Source organism: Dama dama, chromosome 14 (assembly GCF_033118175.1).
Source record: "Dama dama isolate Ldn47 chromosome 14, ASM3311817v1, whole genome shotgun sequence".
NCBI classification, from domain to species: domain Eukaryota; kingdom Metazoa; phylum Chordata; class Mammalia; order Artiodactyla; family Cervidae; genus Dama; species Dama dama.
This window is the reverse complement of record NC_083694.1, coordinates 72,212,268-72,228,809: the sequence shown is the minus strand read 5'-3', so window position 1 is coordinate 72,228,809 and position 16,542 is coordinate 72,212,268. Positions and strand designations below refer to the sequence as shown.

Sequence of the window (16,542 nt, the reverse complement as noted above, 5' to 3'; positions counted from 1 at the left end):
GTGAGCTCCAGGTCGGGCTGAGAGGACAGTGCTGCTGGCCCAGGGACATCGAAGGGCCACCAAGCCCGTCCCGCCACCTCCCCCAGCTGCGGCCTCTGGGGGTCGGGGTGCCCTGCAGGAGGGGCTGGGAGACGCTTGGGAGGTCAGCTCAGCCTGGGGAACTGCGGGGACCCCGGCCCCCTCTACCCTCCAACGCGACACCCTCCAGGGAGACGGGGGCTGCTGCCGTTCATCTCGGCCTAAGAGGGGAGAGCCCAGGTGGCTGATCAGTGTTTCTCTTTAAGATGGGAAAAAGCAGCTTTGCACCAAGAACAAGGTAGGGATTGGAGCTGCAGAGGTTCTCAACAGGGTTTGGAGCTGATGAATCTTTTACTAATAAAACGCCAGGAGAATATGGCCCAGAAAAGTAAGCTGTGCCTGACTGTGAGGGTAATGCCTCAGAAATCTAGTGAGAAACAGAAGTTACAACATATAGTTGGATTAAACACTTTATTAAAAATAAAGTCGGAAAGTTCATATCTATATCCAGGGCTCCGCTTCTTCAGTTATTGCTTTAAATACTTAATGGTCACAAATACTCTTTAAAAAAGAAAATAAGAGAGAAATGACTGGCTGGCTGATGTCTTATCCTGCAGCTGAACACGGAGACTTGGCCATTCTCCCACACCTCCTGACTGGTGTCTGACAGCAGCAAAGAGAAACTGTTACAGTTTCACAGAGCAAATAAACTGACTTTAGAGTTTAATTTTCTATATCTAACTTGTAACAGTGATGAAAAATACCACAGCATCCCAATAATCTGCTTTTACTTTTCTGCGTGATTCAATAACGTAAAGTCCGTTCAGCCTCTTGTCAGCCATGGCTTTCATGCAAGGTGACTGTTTCTGATCAGATTTATTCCTAAACACAGATTTATTCCTATCAGGATCTAGCTTGAATTTTGACCCTAGAGATTGGTCCAGCATCTTGAAACATTTTCCACCTAGTTTTAGCATCTCTAGTTTTAATTTCTGGGTTGAAGGACACAAAAAGAAATATCCTCTGAGAATAATCCTCTTTAAAACAATAGCTCTCATTAAAACAAACCAAGAATATTTATTATACAGGTTTTAAGACAAACTACACATGGCAACAGTGTGTTCATTTTTACAGCCCTTCTGGGTCTTCGTCTGAGACCCAGATAACCTGAGCTGAGGCAGTTGCCTCATCTCTGTATGGGCGTCCCAGGTGGCGCTAGTGGTAAAGAACCCGCCTGCCAATGCAGGAGACATAAGAGACGTGGATTCGATCCCTGTGTCGGGAAGACCCCCTGGAGGAGGGCATGGCAACCCACTCCAGTGTTCTTGCCTGGAGAATCCCACAGACAGACAGACAGTCCATGGGGCTGCAGAGAGTTGGACTTAACCTGGAGCGACCAAGCATACATGCTTGCATCTCTGAACTAGTAACCCCTGAGGGCAGGTGTTAGATCTACTGAAATGCATTCAGTAGGCCAACACACTATTCATGTAAGTCACGAAACTCCATTTAATCCAAATAAATGTAATTTTATCACAAGGATGTGTTTGGCTAGTTTCTTCAAGAGAGAGGGACTGGAATTGATTTGTATTTCATTTCAAATGATTTAAAGTGGCTTTCACCAATTCAGATGACAATATCATATTTTACTTTCTAATTGAAAACAATACTGTCTTTATTCTTTTTATTTTTTCCCCATGACAAGGCCTCCCATTCTACCAAATGCTAAATAAGTTGACTTAATTGGAATCTCCTCTAATCAGTGATTCTGGTCATTAAATGCTTCAGATACTTAATTATGAAATTGATCATCCTTATTCCTCTTCAATTCGGAGCATTTAAGTCCTATTACTGCAGATTCAGTAATTGAACCGAATGAGCACTCAGCAGGGCAGGGGTATTGAACTGAAATGCATATTCGGTTCAGATCTCCAGGCAAGAGGACTTTTTGACTTCTGTCAGTCAGAGAATTAAATAACAATGCATTCGAAAAATAGCAAGGACTTTTACAAAAGCCTGAGTTTGAGTTCACAAGGAGACATCTGTATCCTGGATCTCAGAGACTTAATCCTTTGGGGAACCTTATGAAAGAAACCTTAAGAGTTAGATGTAATCAAACTTTTTCATATGACAAAGTATTTTCAAATTAAACCTCCTCTTGGTGGTTAGTATTTAGTTATTTACCTCTGTGCAAAATTAAACATCCCCAAATTATTCAAATGAAGAGCAATTTTCTGGTTTTGCTTTTTTGGAAACAGGACTGGCCTGGCAAAATAAGCTTTCTGAATGACCTCTTGGGAAGCTTACCTGGCAGGTACCTGTGGATACCTGGCCCGACGGTGAAAGGCTTTCACTGTTGATTGGGTCACCGGATGAGCTGACCTGTGACATCTCCAAATCCATAACTTGAGGGGGCTGTGTCACAACAGGCTTTGGGAACACCTATGCTTTCGGGAATTTTACCAACATGTATACCTGTTTCCATTTGGTGTTTGCTTTATTTCAGCCTGAATAAACTTCAGTTTTGGGGCCTGGAGCTCCAAACCATGAACCTCTCCAAGAGGTGTCTCTTAGAACTGGAAGAGGTGGATTAGAGGGCAGTTTTAAAGAAGTTGTCACCCAGCATATCAGGAGCCCCTGTGGTTGGTTCCTGAAGTGGCTGTCCCCAAGCAGGACTACCAAAGAGATTTGATGGATGTTGTTCCCAGGCTCCTGGAACCACATAAAGAAAGCCTGGGCACCAGATCACAGAAGCATGGGCTTAAATTGAAAACATGCATTTTTGTCATCGCTTTTCAATGCGGTGCATAGCAATAAAAGCTGCACTTTTGCTGGGAGCGAGTTGAAATGTGAAAGGTCATATTCACTCCAGAATTAAGGAAAGTTTCATGCTTTGAATCATACCCCTGTCAAGCATAAAACCAGGTAAAACTGGCTAGCTAATTATCATCAAATGGATGATTTAAACCAAGACATGAGGGTCATGGTGATGACCCTCACTTTCTGGATGGTGATGATCATGGGTGATTGTGATTCCTTAAGAGAAGAGGTTTAGGGATAATCCTAAAAGACGGTAAAAAAAAAAAAAAGTCATCACTGCAAAGCAAACCTTTTTTTTCCCATTCTTATCGTCAGTTGCTTGGGGGACTGAGGCTTTTGATTCATTCTCTGACAATTTTACTGAGAACATACAGGTAGTCTGTCCAGTTCATGTCAGTCTTACAGACGAAGTGATTTCTCCAGCTGGATGGGGCTGCCATCTCAGGGGTGATTCAGAGACATGACAACAACATGAAGAGGTAGTCTTTCTTTGCACAAAATCTGCTTATTTTAGAAATACGTCATGAGATGGGTGGGAAGGGGATGGGGGCGCAGTTGTCCCCGGGGCTGGTTTGGCAGATAGAGTAGGAGGTGGGGGAAACCTCACCCGTGCTTGTCCCCGTGACCCTCTGCCTGAATAACTGGGGGAATCCACACCTGCTGTGCTCCCTTGCAGCCAGTGTTTTTCATGAGTATTTATTACAACACACCTGTGAGTCAGAGGTAGGAGTACTGTTTTTCAGGCTAAATTCATGTCACCTGGATGGGGCAGACTAGAAACTTAAAACCTATCAATGTTTCTTGGTCTCCAAAGGCTCTTAAGATAAGGATAAAAGTTCCTCTTTCAAAGAGCGGTCTTAAGGTTTCAATGAGCCGTGATGCACATAATGTAGCTAACTAGTGTCCTGGTCCTTACTGAGAGGCCCCCAAAGGATCCCTCATTATCACTGTAATAATGGAAATACTCATTACCGTGATGCCTTTCAGCTCTACCTCTAGGTACTGGGACAATTACTCTTCCATGAGAGTAGCTAATACTGGTTGGTAATGATAATAATTATGGTACCCAGGGCCAGACTCTGGGACCACACCATCCTCTGTCTCAAATGCTGTTAAACAGTGGTCACTTAGGAAGTAAACTAGGCTCCACGGCCAGTTTAAGTTATGGTTGTTTGTCATTTCCTGCTTCCCTTTGCACTCACTGCGCCTCTGGGAGCAGTATGAGAGGCCCGTTGCAGGAGCCTTCCTGTCCCTCCTTGTAAACACGCCCCAGATGTGGCCCTGGCTACCCGGTCAGGGTTCGCCCGGGGCAGGAAGCGGGAGGGCTGTGTGCACTCTGCACCCAGGCCCCCAGGGCTGCAGATGGCTGTGCTGGGGGGACGGGCACCCTCAGCCGGTCCCAGGGCTGGGATCCAATGGATCCTCATCGCATCTCCCACTCTGAGGGGAATCAGCATCCGTGGGTCATCTTTTGTTAATCTTGGACTAGTGACTGTCACTCTGCAGATGAATACTAAATGGCTCACCTGTTCCCCGGGCAGTAGTTTCTGAAGCAGAGGAGTCCCGCCTCCTGCCATGTCCCTTGGTTTGTCTTGTTGGTGTGGGCAGCTGTGTCTCAGTCATCGACCACTGTGTAACAGATCAACCTAAAACTTAGTGACTTCAAACAATGATTTATGATTTCTCTTTGATTCTGTGGCTTGATGGGGTGGTTGCTATGCTGGTCTCACAGGGTCACCATGTGGCTGCATCCAGCAGGCAGGGTGGCTGGGAGCCTGGCAGAACTGAGCCTCTCTTTCCAGGTGGTATATTCACTCCAGATTTCACAGCATGCAAGTCTCAGCACCACCATCTAAGAGAAGGGGAAAAAAAATCCCTTGCAGTCTCTTGAACCTAGAATCATCTCCACAAGACCTGATATGCCATTTGTTAAAGAAAACCAAAACACCAGCCCTGACCCAGGGGATGGCAAGCAGACTCATCTCTTGAGGGGAGCAGTGGCAATGTTACAATGCAAACAAGCTCAAGAGGAATTGTCCCCACCATCACTAAAACCAAACAAACACAAATTGCAAAAGTATACATGATGTGAAAGTTGCATCTTTTGCAAATATTTTCTCCCATTCTATAGTTTTTTTTGTTTATTTATGGTTTGCTTTGCTGTGCAAAAGTTTTTAGGTTTAATTATGTCTCATTTGCTTATTTTTGTTTTTATTTTGATTAAGCTAGGACATCGATCCAAAAAAATATTGCTATGACTTATGTCAAAGAGAGTTTTCCCTATGTTTTCCTCTAAGAGTTTATAGTATACAGCCTTACATTAGGTCTTTAATCCATTTTGGGCCTTATCTTTTTGTATGGTGTTACAGGATGTTCTAATTTTATTCTTTTACATGTAGCTGTCCAGTTTTCCCAGCACCACTAAGGGCTGTCTTTTCTCCACTGTATATCCTTGCCTTCTTTGTTGTAGATTAATTGACTGTAGGTTTGGGGTTTTCTGGGCTTTCTATTCTGTTCCATTGATCTATATTTCTGTTTTTGTGTCAGCACCATACTGTTTTCATGACTGTAGATTTTAGTATAGTCTGAAGTCAGGGAGTGTGATTGCTCCAGCTGTTCTTCTTCCTCAAGATTGTTTTGACTATTCAGGGTTTTTTTTGTTTCCATACAAATTTTAAAATTATTTGTTCTAGTTCTGGGATTAATTTACAAAACAAAAAATTGCTCATACAGCTTAATATTAAAAAAAAAACAACAAGCAACCCAATTAAAAAAGTGGACAGATGACCTAAACAGACATTCAGACATTTCTCCAAAGAAGACATACAGATGGCCAACAGGCACATTAAAAGATGCTCAATACTGCTAATTATTAGAGAAATGCAAACTACAACTACAATGAGGTATCACTTCGCATCGGTCAAAATGACCATCATTAAAAAGTTTACAAATAGCAAATCCTGGATAGGGTGTGGAGAAAAGGGAGCCCTCATACACTGTTGGAGGACTGTAAATTGGTGCAGTCGCTGTGGAGAACAGTATGGAGGTTAATTCAAAAGCTAAAAATAGAGTTGCCGTATGATCCAGAAATGCTACTCCTGGTCGTATATCTGGAGAAAACTCTAATTCAAGAAGATACATGCACACCAATGTTCATTACAGCACTATTTACAATAACCAAGACATGGAAGCAACCTAAATGACAGGTGAATGGATAAAGAAAATATGCTGCATATATATAGTGAAATACTACTCAGCTATAAAAACAAGGAAATAATACCATTTGCAGCATCATGGATGGACCTAGAAATTATCATACTAAGCGAAGTCAGAGAAAGAGCAACATTATGTGACGTTGCTTATGTGTGGAATCTAAAAAAAAATCATACAAATTAACGTATTTACAAAACAGAAATAGACCCACCTACATAGAAAACAAATCTGTGGTTACCAAAAGAGATAGAGCTGGGGGAAGATAAACTAGGAGACTGGGATTAACATATACACACTGCTATATGCAGAGTAAGCAGTAGGGCTTACTGTGTAGTACTGGGAACTATATTTAATATCTTGTAAAAACCCATAGTGGAGAAGAATCTGAAAAACTACACACACACACACACACACACACACACACACACATATCTATATATAGTGGCTCAGCAGTAAAGAAATCTGCCTACTAATGCAGGAGATGTGGGTTTGATCCCTGGGTCAGAAAGATCTCTTGGAGAAGGAAATGGCAACCCACTCCAGTATTCTTGTCTGGAGAATCCCGTGGATGTAGGAGCCTGGTGGGCTATAATCCGTGGGGTCACAAAAGAGACATGAGTTGGTGACTAAACAACAACAACATATATATGTACGCACATGCATATATATATATATATATATATATATATATATATAATGTATGTATGTATACATAATTTCTGAATCACTTTGCTGTATACCTGAAACACACTGTAAATTAAGTATACTTCTATTAAAAAAGGTTAATTAAATAAAAAGTTGCACCAGCGTTGGAGATGCAAATGCTAGACTTTTCTACGTACGATGGGGTTTTGCTGACGTAGAACAGAAATCAAACTGATGTTGTACGGCAATTATCCTTCAATTAAAAATAAATAAATTTAAAAAAAGACATAAAAAAGGCAAAAAAAAAAGAGATGGGATTTATCTTGTTCAGTACAAACACTCCACAGGGCTAACACGGTAGCGTTCTCACGTAAGACATTGTATGTACAGCTTGTTCAAAGATGCAGGTCTGACTTGCTGGGCTGGTCAGTAAGTAACTTCCTGTGTATTTGGTGCATCCACATGGAATTACTTATTCATGCCTGCATGCATGCATTCACATATATGTATATATATTAGAACATATTCCGATGGAAAGCCCTGAACTAGGTCTGGAAGAGTGAATAGCCAGATTACTTAGACGTCTTTCCCAAACTTAAAATATTACCATCGATGGTCACCGTTTCTTCTTACCTGTCCAGCTTCTCCTCTGTGATTTTTTTCAGTTTGTAAAGTGAAAGTGAAAGTTGCTCTGTCGTGTCCAACTCTTTGCAACCCCCTGTACTGTAGCCCACCAGGCTTCTCTGTCCGTGGGATTCTCTATGGACAAGAATACTGGAGTGAGCAGCCATCCCCTTCTCCAGGGGATCTTCCCCACCCAGGGATCAAACCCAGGTGTCCTGCATTGTAGGTGGGCTCTTTACCATCTGAGCCACCAGGGAACCCTGTAGCTTTTTTAAAGTCAGCTGCATTTTTTCCTTTAAGCAAGAGCTCTTTCTGTCATTCCCACATAAGCCTCTGTTGAGACGTTGTAACTATGATGGCATGTAAACGTAGAGAAAATATCTTCTGGAAAACTCCAAACGTGGACACCCAGAGACACCATCTTCTTGGACAAACAGTTAAGACAATATTAAAAACAGAGGGAAAGTCAAAGATTAAGACATTAATAGCTACAGAGCTATGACAGTTTAGTAGCTGGGACATCCAATGACAACTCACATAAATCTTGGGCAGTTTGGGATTTTGCTGGTGGCAGGTACAGACAATACTCATTCATTATTTGTTCACTTATGCAGAAAATATCATGATTTTATTGTACGCTAGGCCTGTTCCAGGTGAGAGATTTTTCAGTGAAAGAAAAAAGAGAGCAAAGTTCCTGTCCCATGTCCTCAGAGACCACGTGACTTGTCAGGGAGTGATAAAAGGTATGGAAAAAACAAGGCGGAAGCCGGGAAGATGAGGGGGAGACAGTGAAGAGACGGAAATGGGATGAACAGTAGGATGAGGGGAAGCCAAGATGGGATGCTGCTCCACTGGGTGGCAAGGGTTTCGAGAAAGGAGCGACAGTTATTTCAGAGGTGGTGAAGTCTGAGGATGGGCCGCTGTGTTTGGCAGTGTGGTCACTGGTGACCCTGATACGAACTTGTCCATGGAGTGGGGCAGCGAAACGGCAGATCAGTTTGACTTCACAGGAATGGGAAGAGAGGAAGGGGAGGAAGAGAATACAAAGCCCTTTGATGGGTGTGTTGCTGAAAGGTGCCCTAAGGAATCGGATGGTAACTAGAGGGAGGTGGGGCCACAGTGAGTAATTCTATTTGATAGAAATACAGCAACGTGTCTGGTGCTGTCGGAAAGGATCTAGTCCGGAGGGAAATTTGGTGGTGCTCAAGGGGGAGCGCCGTGATGGCCTTGAATGGCCGAGGAGCATGGCTTGCTACCAAACATATATGAGAAGTCATGTTATTAATTTTTTGAGCATATATCCAAATATATCAGCATGTATTTAAAATTTGTACTTATATGCTACTTAATTTTTTTACATTATACAAAAGATTTTACTTATTTATTTTAATTGGAGGGTAACTGCTTTGCAATGTTGCATCGGTTCCTGTTATACATCAACGTGAATCAGTTACGGGTATGTTTCCTCCTTCTTGAATCTCCCTCCTCCCCCCACCACCCCATCCCACCCCTCTGGGTTGTTCACAGAGCTCCTTGCATCATACAGTAAATTTCTACTGGCTGTCTGTTTTGCATATGCTAATGTATATGTTTCAATGCTACTCGCTCAATTCGTCCCACCCTCTCCTTCCCCGGCTGCATCCATAAGTCTGTTCTTTATGTCTGAGCCTCTATTCCTTCCCTGAAAATAGGTTCATCAGTACCATTTTTCTAGATCCCTTATATATGCATTAATATATGATACTTGTCTCTTTTTGACTTACTTCACTCTTTATAACAGGCTTTCTAGGTTCATCCACCTCACTAGAACTGACTCAATTTCACTCCTTTTTATGGCTGAGTAATATTCCATTGTATATACGTATCACAACTTCTTTATCCATTCGTCTGTCAGTGGAGATCTGGGTTGCTTCCATGTCCTGGCTATCATAAATAGTGCTGCAATGAACATTGGGGTACATGTGTCTTTTTCAATTATGGTTTTCTCAGGGTATATGCCCAGTAGCGGGATTGCTGGGTCATATGGTAGTTTTATTCCTAATTTTTAAAGAAATCTCCATACTGTTCTCCATAGTGTCTGTATCAATTTACATTTCCACCAACAGGGCAAGAGGGTTCCCTTTTCTCCACATCCTCTCTAGCATATATACATTTCACAACATGCTAAATTCTAATTAAATCTTCAGAAGAAAAAAATACATAAATACAAGGCTCACTATTTTCCCTCCATACCTCACAGTCTTATATACATGCTCCTTTTTTTTAATGTTCTTAAATTTTTTTATTTCATGTATTTATATACCTTACTTGTAGATTTCTATTCCATTTTGTTCCACACAGTCATTTTAAAACTACTTAATCTAACTTCATTCTCACTGACGTTTCCCCCATACGTTCTCAAGTTTATTTTAAAACGTATCTTTCTATATTATGCGCACAAACATACCACATACGCTCCTTGAAGTGTGTGTACCGTCCTCGGTCGCTCTTACCTTCAGACAAGGTCACGTCTGACACTGATTTATCAAAAAGCAGTTGAAAGGAAAGAGCTTGGTCTTTTAGGTCAGAGAATCCCAGTGTTCCTTTTAACTTGTTTTTCTGTCTCGGGAAGTGTTTTGACCTTAAGCAGAACCTTATAAAGAGCAAGGACTTGAGATGTAACGCTAGAGGTGAGTTAGTTCAAAGGTTCTTCAAATGCTCCTGAAGGTTACTTTTGTTACATGTAATGTCACATAAGCAAAAAATACTCAGAAAGAGGAACAGTCACATTTCAATTTTTATTTGTGGACATTGGATTTCTTTTTAACCACAGGCTATTCCCATGACTTTCTCGAATCCATGACTGAAGGACAAACCATGTGCATCTCTTCATTGGTACAAACTAAAACCTCTCACCACCTGATAGGAAAAGTGAGAAATGTACCTACTTTTTCTGTAGTTTCTGTGTGAAATGATGCAGTTTCCAGCGAATGGGCAAACTAAAAACCCGTCCCCAGGTTGCACAGAGTAAAGACTGTAGACGTCAGACACTGGAGCTTTTCCCAGAAGACACGTCCTTGGGCAGGCATTCTTGCTAAATTATGAGGCTAAAACTATTGGCACAAGAAACATCATTCTGTGATTGGCTAATATAATACAACAAAACAATGATTTCAACCTGAACCACTATGAACATCCGTATGGTGGTCAAGGGAGTTCTTCCTTCAGTTTCAGCGTGGTCCCGGTTGTGAATTGATGTCTCCAGGTGCGTCAGAAGAACACTCAGGGGCAAGCCTCTTGTTCATGGTGCGTGGGTCTCTTCCTCCAGAGGCAGGGTGGTCCTAGATCAGCCTCTCCGCTGCAGGGGCATCCATCATGCTCCACATCTCCACACGAGAGCCATCCTTTTCCTGACGGCTCGGGCTGTAGGAGCCCTGGGTTGCCCTTTTGTTGGAGGTGACAACAGAAGCCACCACTGCCAGAAAGAGGATCAGCAACAAGGCTAATGTCACTGAACCGATGGCGGCGAAGACGTCTGAGAGCAAGTCATCTGCCAGCTGTAAGGATGGAGATAATTGTGATGTGAGTTACAGCACAGAGAAGGCCCAGGACAAGCAGCTACCCTGGAATGAAAGTCAAGCAGAGCACAGGTGCCACGCCATGCCTGAGAAAGCCTAGAAATGGAGGGACAGTCAAGCGTTCTTATTCCCAGATCATGAGAATGGGGCCATGTCTCTAGAGTTTAAGGTCTGGAGTCAGGAAGTGAGGCACAAACATCTACTGAGCTTACCATGTGTCTTAGTCTCAGTGACTGGGATCATTCATCTGACATCAAGGCCAAAGGATGAACCCATACATAGCCATGCATGCATCCTCGGTCACTCCGTCTTGTCCAACTCTTTGCTGCCTCATGGGCTGTAGCCCGCTGGACTCCTCTGTCCATGGGATTTCCCAGGCAAGAATACTGGAGTGGGTTGCCATTTCCTCCTCCAGGGGATCTTCCCAACTCAGGGATCAAACCTGTGTCTCCTGGGTCTTCTGCATTGCAGGCAGATTCTTTGCCACTGAGCCACCTGGGAAGCCCAAACCCACATGTATATTTGGAAAATAGTTTTGAAACTACAGGATCTGACTGTTCACAGTCTTTTGACTCCCGTGCAAAAAGTTCTAATTTTGCACTGAAAGAGTGTTTACAGCCTTCTCGGGAAATGAAGCAAATTAAATCAGTTGGGTCTCATGGGAAAGATCCAAGACAAAGGATGGGCTGCAAGGCTCTGGTTTCCACACTCAGCACTTTGATTTGGATTCGATGTGACAACTGAACGGTTGTGAACACACTCATGCTCCATGGGGAGCCAGACCTCTAGAAACGGGAAACTGTAGGGAGAGCCCCTCTTGGAGGAGCTGGGTCCTGGACTCCCCAGGGCGGGCCTCGGACCGAGGGCTTTCTCTGATGTTGACTGCAATGTGTTTGCCAAGCACTTTTTGTCAGTGGGTAGAAGAAACTGATTAGATTGCACAGAAATAGTAAAGATAAGACACAGCTGCTATGTGAATTCTTAACAGGCTTCCAAAGAAATATTTCTGTCAGGGTAAGCAAAGCAGGAGTAGACTGCCTTCTCATTTAGCTTCCTCTAGGACCCACCCCCTGTTACCTAACCAAGTTACCATTGTAAGTGCGATCTCTGTTACTTTCACATCCCAGGGAATGTTTAACACTTTTGCTTTCCTTTGTGAGTGTGTTTTTGTTGTTGTTTTTGTTGTTCACTGTGCTTTGGTTTAAATCATTATATAGTTAATATATTCCTATAATACTGTATCTCTTCATAATATTGTCTTGTATTCACTATGTCTTGTATTCACTTGTTCAAGTGTGGTTCGTTAGTTTCTTCAATCAACAAAACTTATTGACTCTCTGCTATAAGCATTGAACTAGGCTAGGAAATAAAAATAAAAGGTAAGCCAAAGTGTGATATCTGGAGCTCAGATTGTGGACATGGGCAAATGGAGGACACACATAAACACACATGCACACATGTATAGATAATCACAATATATCACAAATACATGTCACGGTAATGTCATCAATGATCTACATGGGGTGTAGGTAGAGTAATAGTGGAGTGAAGCATGTGATTACCTTTTGAAGGATAAATGAGCATTCAAATATTTCAAGCAGGAAATTCTACTTGGATGAAACAATTTGAAATAAAAAGCGCAAAAGTATACAAAAGTCTTTAGAGGTTGGATAAACAGGAAGAAATCTGACATGACCAAAGGTATTGTCCATGAATGTGTACATTTGAGCGGTAAAGGATTTAATATGTTGGTGAGAGATGGGACTCTAAAGTAGATGAATCTTAACCAGAAATCTGAAAGCCACAGTAAAATTCAGTCTTGGTCCTGAGGTCAGTGGGAGCCTGTGAAGGTGTTTGAGTAAGAGCACAATATGATCAGATCTGTGTTTTATTAACTTGGCTCTGGTAACAGGGTGGAGGGTGATGGGCGTGAAGGTGGGGCTGGAGATAGAGGAAATAGGAGTTTATTGTCTTTATCGAGATGAGATGATTTGGGTCTAAGTTTACCAGCGGAGTGAGACTCAAAGGGACAAGGTGGAGAGAGACTTGGGTGGAGGAGTCACCTCTTGGCTGGGGAGGAGCTGAGGGAGGATAAGGAAGGCCATCACAGGAGATGAAAAGTGCCACTTGGTCGCTCAGTCGTGACTCTTCGCCACCCCATGGACTGTAGCCCACCAGGCTCCTCTGTCCATGGGATTCTCCAGACAAGGATACTGGAGTGGGTTGCCATGCCCTTCTCCAGGGGATCTTCCCAACCCAGCGATCGAACCCAAGTTTCCTGCATTTCAGGCCAATTCTTTACCCTCTGAGCCACCAGGAAATCGCACGGAAGCTGGGCTCTTGCTCACAGAGAGAAGATACACAGGAAGACTCTGGTTCAGGCTGAAGAAGGCGCGTGTCAGCTTCCTGGACAACATTCTGGTGCGCGGTGCCATTAGAGAGAAAGAAATAACTGCTGCCTCCTCTCCACGTTACTGTCTAAAATCGTGGGTCTTGGCAGCTTTCCCAGTTACTGGAGAAAAGCATGTAGAGTTTCACTGAAATCAGTTGCGCTTGAGAAAAATCATTCACCTTAACTCGAGGGCCAGTCCTCTGGCCGCCGGCTCTGGCAGTGACATCCTTTATCAGCGACAGTGACCATGGACTGCCGGGAAAGATGGAGAGGGTGGTAGACGTGGCCTTGAAAGCTCAAGAGTCTGGGACTCGGAAGGGCAGATGGGGCCCCCGGTGTTCTCTAGGGACCTCTCCATCTGCAATAACTCTGGTTCCTAGCTGCTGGATCCTCCTAACCTAGCCAGTAAGTGGCATGGTCTCTGGGAGTAAGTGGCTGTTCTGCTGGTGGGGGCGCTGGGAGCAGCCACACCCACACGGAGAAGGGAGAAATCACTGGGTTTGCCTCTGTTTTCTCAACTTTTCTGGCCTTGTCCCATTTGGCCTGAGAAGCACTGCACGCACGGGGTAAGCTGACGCTGCCCAGACCCTCTCACCCGCCGCCCTGCAGCCAGAGGGAGGGGGCATGGCGGGTGTAGGCGCTGAGTTCTCGCTGGAACCCGAGTTCTGGAAGAACCAGAGGACTGGTCTGCTCCACTCATCTCGGGGCCTGCGGGGAACCAAGGCTCTTCTCTGTAGAGGCTCTGCGCCCTCAGCAATGCGGACAGTGCAAGGGCCAGCTCTGGGCGGTGAGCAGCCCCACGCCCAGCCCGCCGGCGGTGTGCGGAGCAGGAAGGCTGAGCCTGTCCCCGCGCAGGGCCATGTGCCCCGCCAGTGTGATCAGCACGTCCTTCCCCACCGGAGACTCAGGTTTATAACCTGTGACGCTGGATCCAAGCGTTGACACCTAAGGACCAGGGTCCGGAGACAACGGATGCAAAAGCGACAGAGAGAGTCCCGGAGGAAGTGCTCAGCACACAAGGATGTGAGCCGCAGCGAAGGGCGGTGTGCCCCCTCCCTGACTTGACTTCACTCTGAAAGATGAACGGGAACTCCGATGCCTCGGGGTGCGACCCGGGAGCCAACCTACAAACCTAAGATTGCAATTCTGAGCTCCAGAGAAAGCGCTGGCTGAAACAGCTGGCCTAACTAAACTCTGGAGGGGAGCTGAGGGCCTCGGGGTTTGAAACCACTCCTGGAAGGCCCTTTCCTTTGAATTCCCATGGTGGAGAGTCCTTATTAGCTCTGCTATTCTTCAGCTGAGCTTAAAATACACAGTCCTGGAATGGATCCTTTGATAATGGAAACTGCTGGGACATGGGGACTGACAAGGCTGCCAAGCTTGGACCGTCCTGGAAACAGCGGGAGTGCCAGGCCAGGCCTGCTTCAGTGGGCTGTGCTTCTAACGCTGCGCTTTTGAATAACCTTTCTCAGAAAAGACAGATTCCAAACTAAAACTTTCATGTAAAATTACTTTTTACATGGCTTACACTGCAACCTGTATTGTTATGCTAACATCCTGTTTATGAAATGTACATCCTCTTGATGAAATGTATGAAATGTACATCTTTATATGAAATGCACATCTTTATATGAAATGTACACGTTATATGTGATCAAATTAAACAGTGATGAGTTGAACTTCCTATCTGCAGAATAAAATAAATCAGTGCTTCGTTTTTTTTTCCCCTGTAGAAGATTCATTGTGAATCCCCGACTGGTTGTGGCTGAATGAGACCCAAGGAAGGGTGCACACTGGCATTCTGAGAGAAACGGCCAAAACTTCCTTTGAACCGTCTTGCCTGGGGCTAGGCTGAAACACACTGGAAACATCAGAAGCTTTTCCCCTTGAATTCCAGAAGAGGAATTCTAACTGTGACTCTTCTGAGGGGAGGCTGGAAACAGAATGTGCTCGCTAAACAACCAGAAGTGGGTTTGAATCCAGTTTTGCTACTGTGTCCTCCACGCGTCTCTGCTGTCTGCCCACCTGTGAAGCGGGGTTGACAGTTGTGTGTCTGAGACTCGCTCTGCGACACAGAAAACAGCCAGGCGTGCAGAGCTTCTCCGAGGGCAGGCCCAGAAGGGAGCTCAGTCCTGTGATCACCTGTTTCTCACTCCCCAGAGTGACCCTTCCCCGGCTGATTTCCCAGGTCCTGCCTGGGTGTCGGATCACCCATCAGATGCCTCCCACTCTGGGGTCATGTCAGGACGCAGTGCCCAGCCTAGGAGCCGGGGGGTGGGGTAGGGCGGGGCAGGTGCTGCCCTGGAGCTGGCCGGGGCCCAAGCCGTCTGGCCAGCGGGGCCCACCGCCCCCTGGCTAGCTGACTGCTGGACAGTTCATATGACTCTGAAAACACAGGATGAACTGGCTTGTCTGGAAAGGAAAAGAAACAAGACCCCTTCTGTCCTCAGCCCCAGAATCCGCCTGTCATAATATTTAGGGCCAATACGGAAAAATGTGAAAACAATAAACAAAGCAGAAGGAGCCTGGAAAACAATGGGATATTTTAGGAAACTTGACCTCCTATTTCCAAGTGAAAGGTGGTGAACATGTTAGAGTTTTGACTTGAAGAGAGGAAATTCTAGGACTAAGGTTGGGGTTACCCACCTAGGTGCATTTTTTTCTCAAGTACGTTTGTGGTTGAAAAAAGTAGAAATGATGGGACTTAGAAATTGGCTCCTGAAAAACACTAGGGTAGAGTGAAGTCCCCAAATCCTTCTTAGAATCCAGTCTATATGTCAGTTGTGTGGAAATATGTGGAGACAGTTGAAGATGACGAGTTAAAATGTTCAGATGTGCAGCTGCTCATGGGTTATATTCCAGCTTCCTTGCGAGTTTCTGAAATGTGTGTGGGCGTGTGTGTGTGTGTCTGTGTGTGTGTGTGTGTGTGTGTAGTGTTACAGAAGTACATAATGATACATCAGGTACTGTTATGACCGTTATTAATTAATGAGAAAAACACTTTAAGGATACTATGTTTTTTATAAAGCCAGTTATAATATTTACCTTCCATCTATGTATCTAAAGTGAAATGAGGACATTTCTTTAATTCTCACTGTTCAAATAAAAAAAAAAAAAAAAACGAAGAGAGAATGCAGTCCTTGTGAGTTACTGTTGTAATAAGTAGGTCTTCTATTTGGTGGATTGGAAAACCCTCCCACACAGACCCGGGTCCTTGAACTATCTCTTATCAGTGAATTGCTAGAAACAGCCATTTCCATAGTAATATTGAAT

General features: G+C 44.3%; 1 protein-coding gene across 1 annotated transcript in view; it reads right to left on the bottom strand.

Annotated features, from left to right (window-relative positions):
• Positions 1 to 10,510: 10,510 nt before the first annotated feature.
• The window catches only part of CRB1 (crumbs cell polarity complex component 1), a 161,629-nt gene continuing 155,597 nt past the window's right edge, over positions 10,511 to 16,542 (bottom strand). Inside the window, exon 12 of the mRNA XM_061159812.1 lies at positions 10,511 to 10,856. Within this exon, the coding sequence (XP_061015795.1) occupies positions 10,641 to 10,856 (216 nt within the window). The 3' untranslated portion in view covers positions 10,511 to 10,640. The remainder of the gene's footprint in view (positions 10,857 to 16,542) is intronic.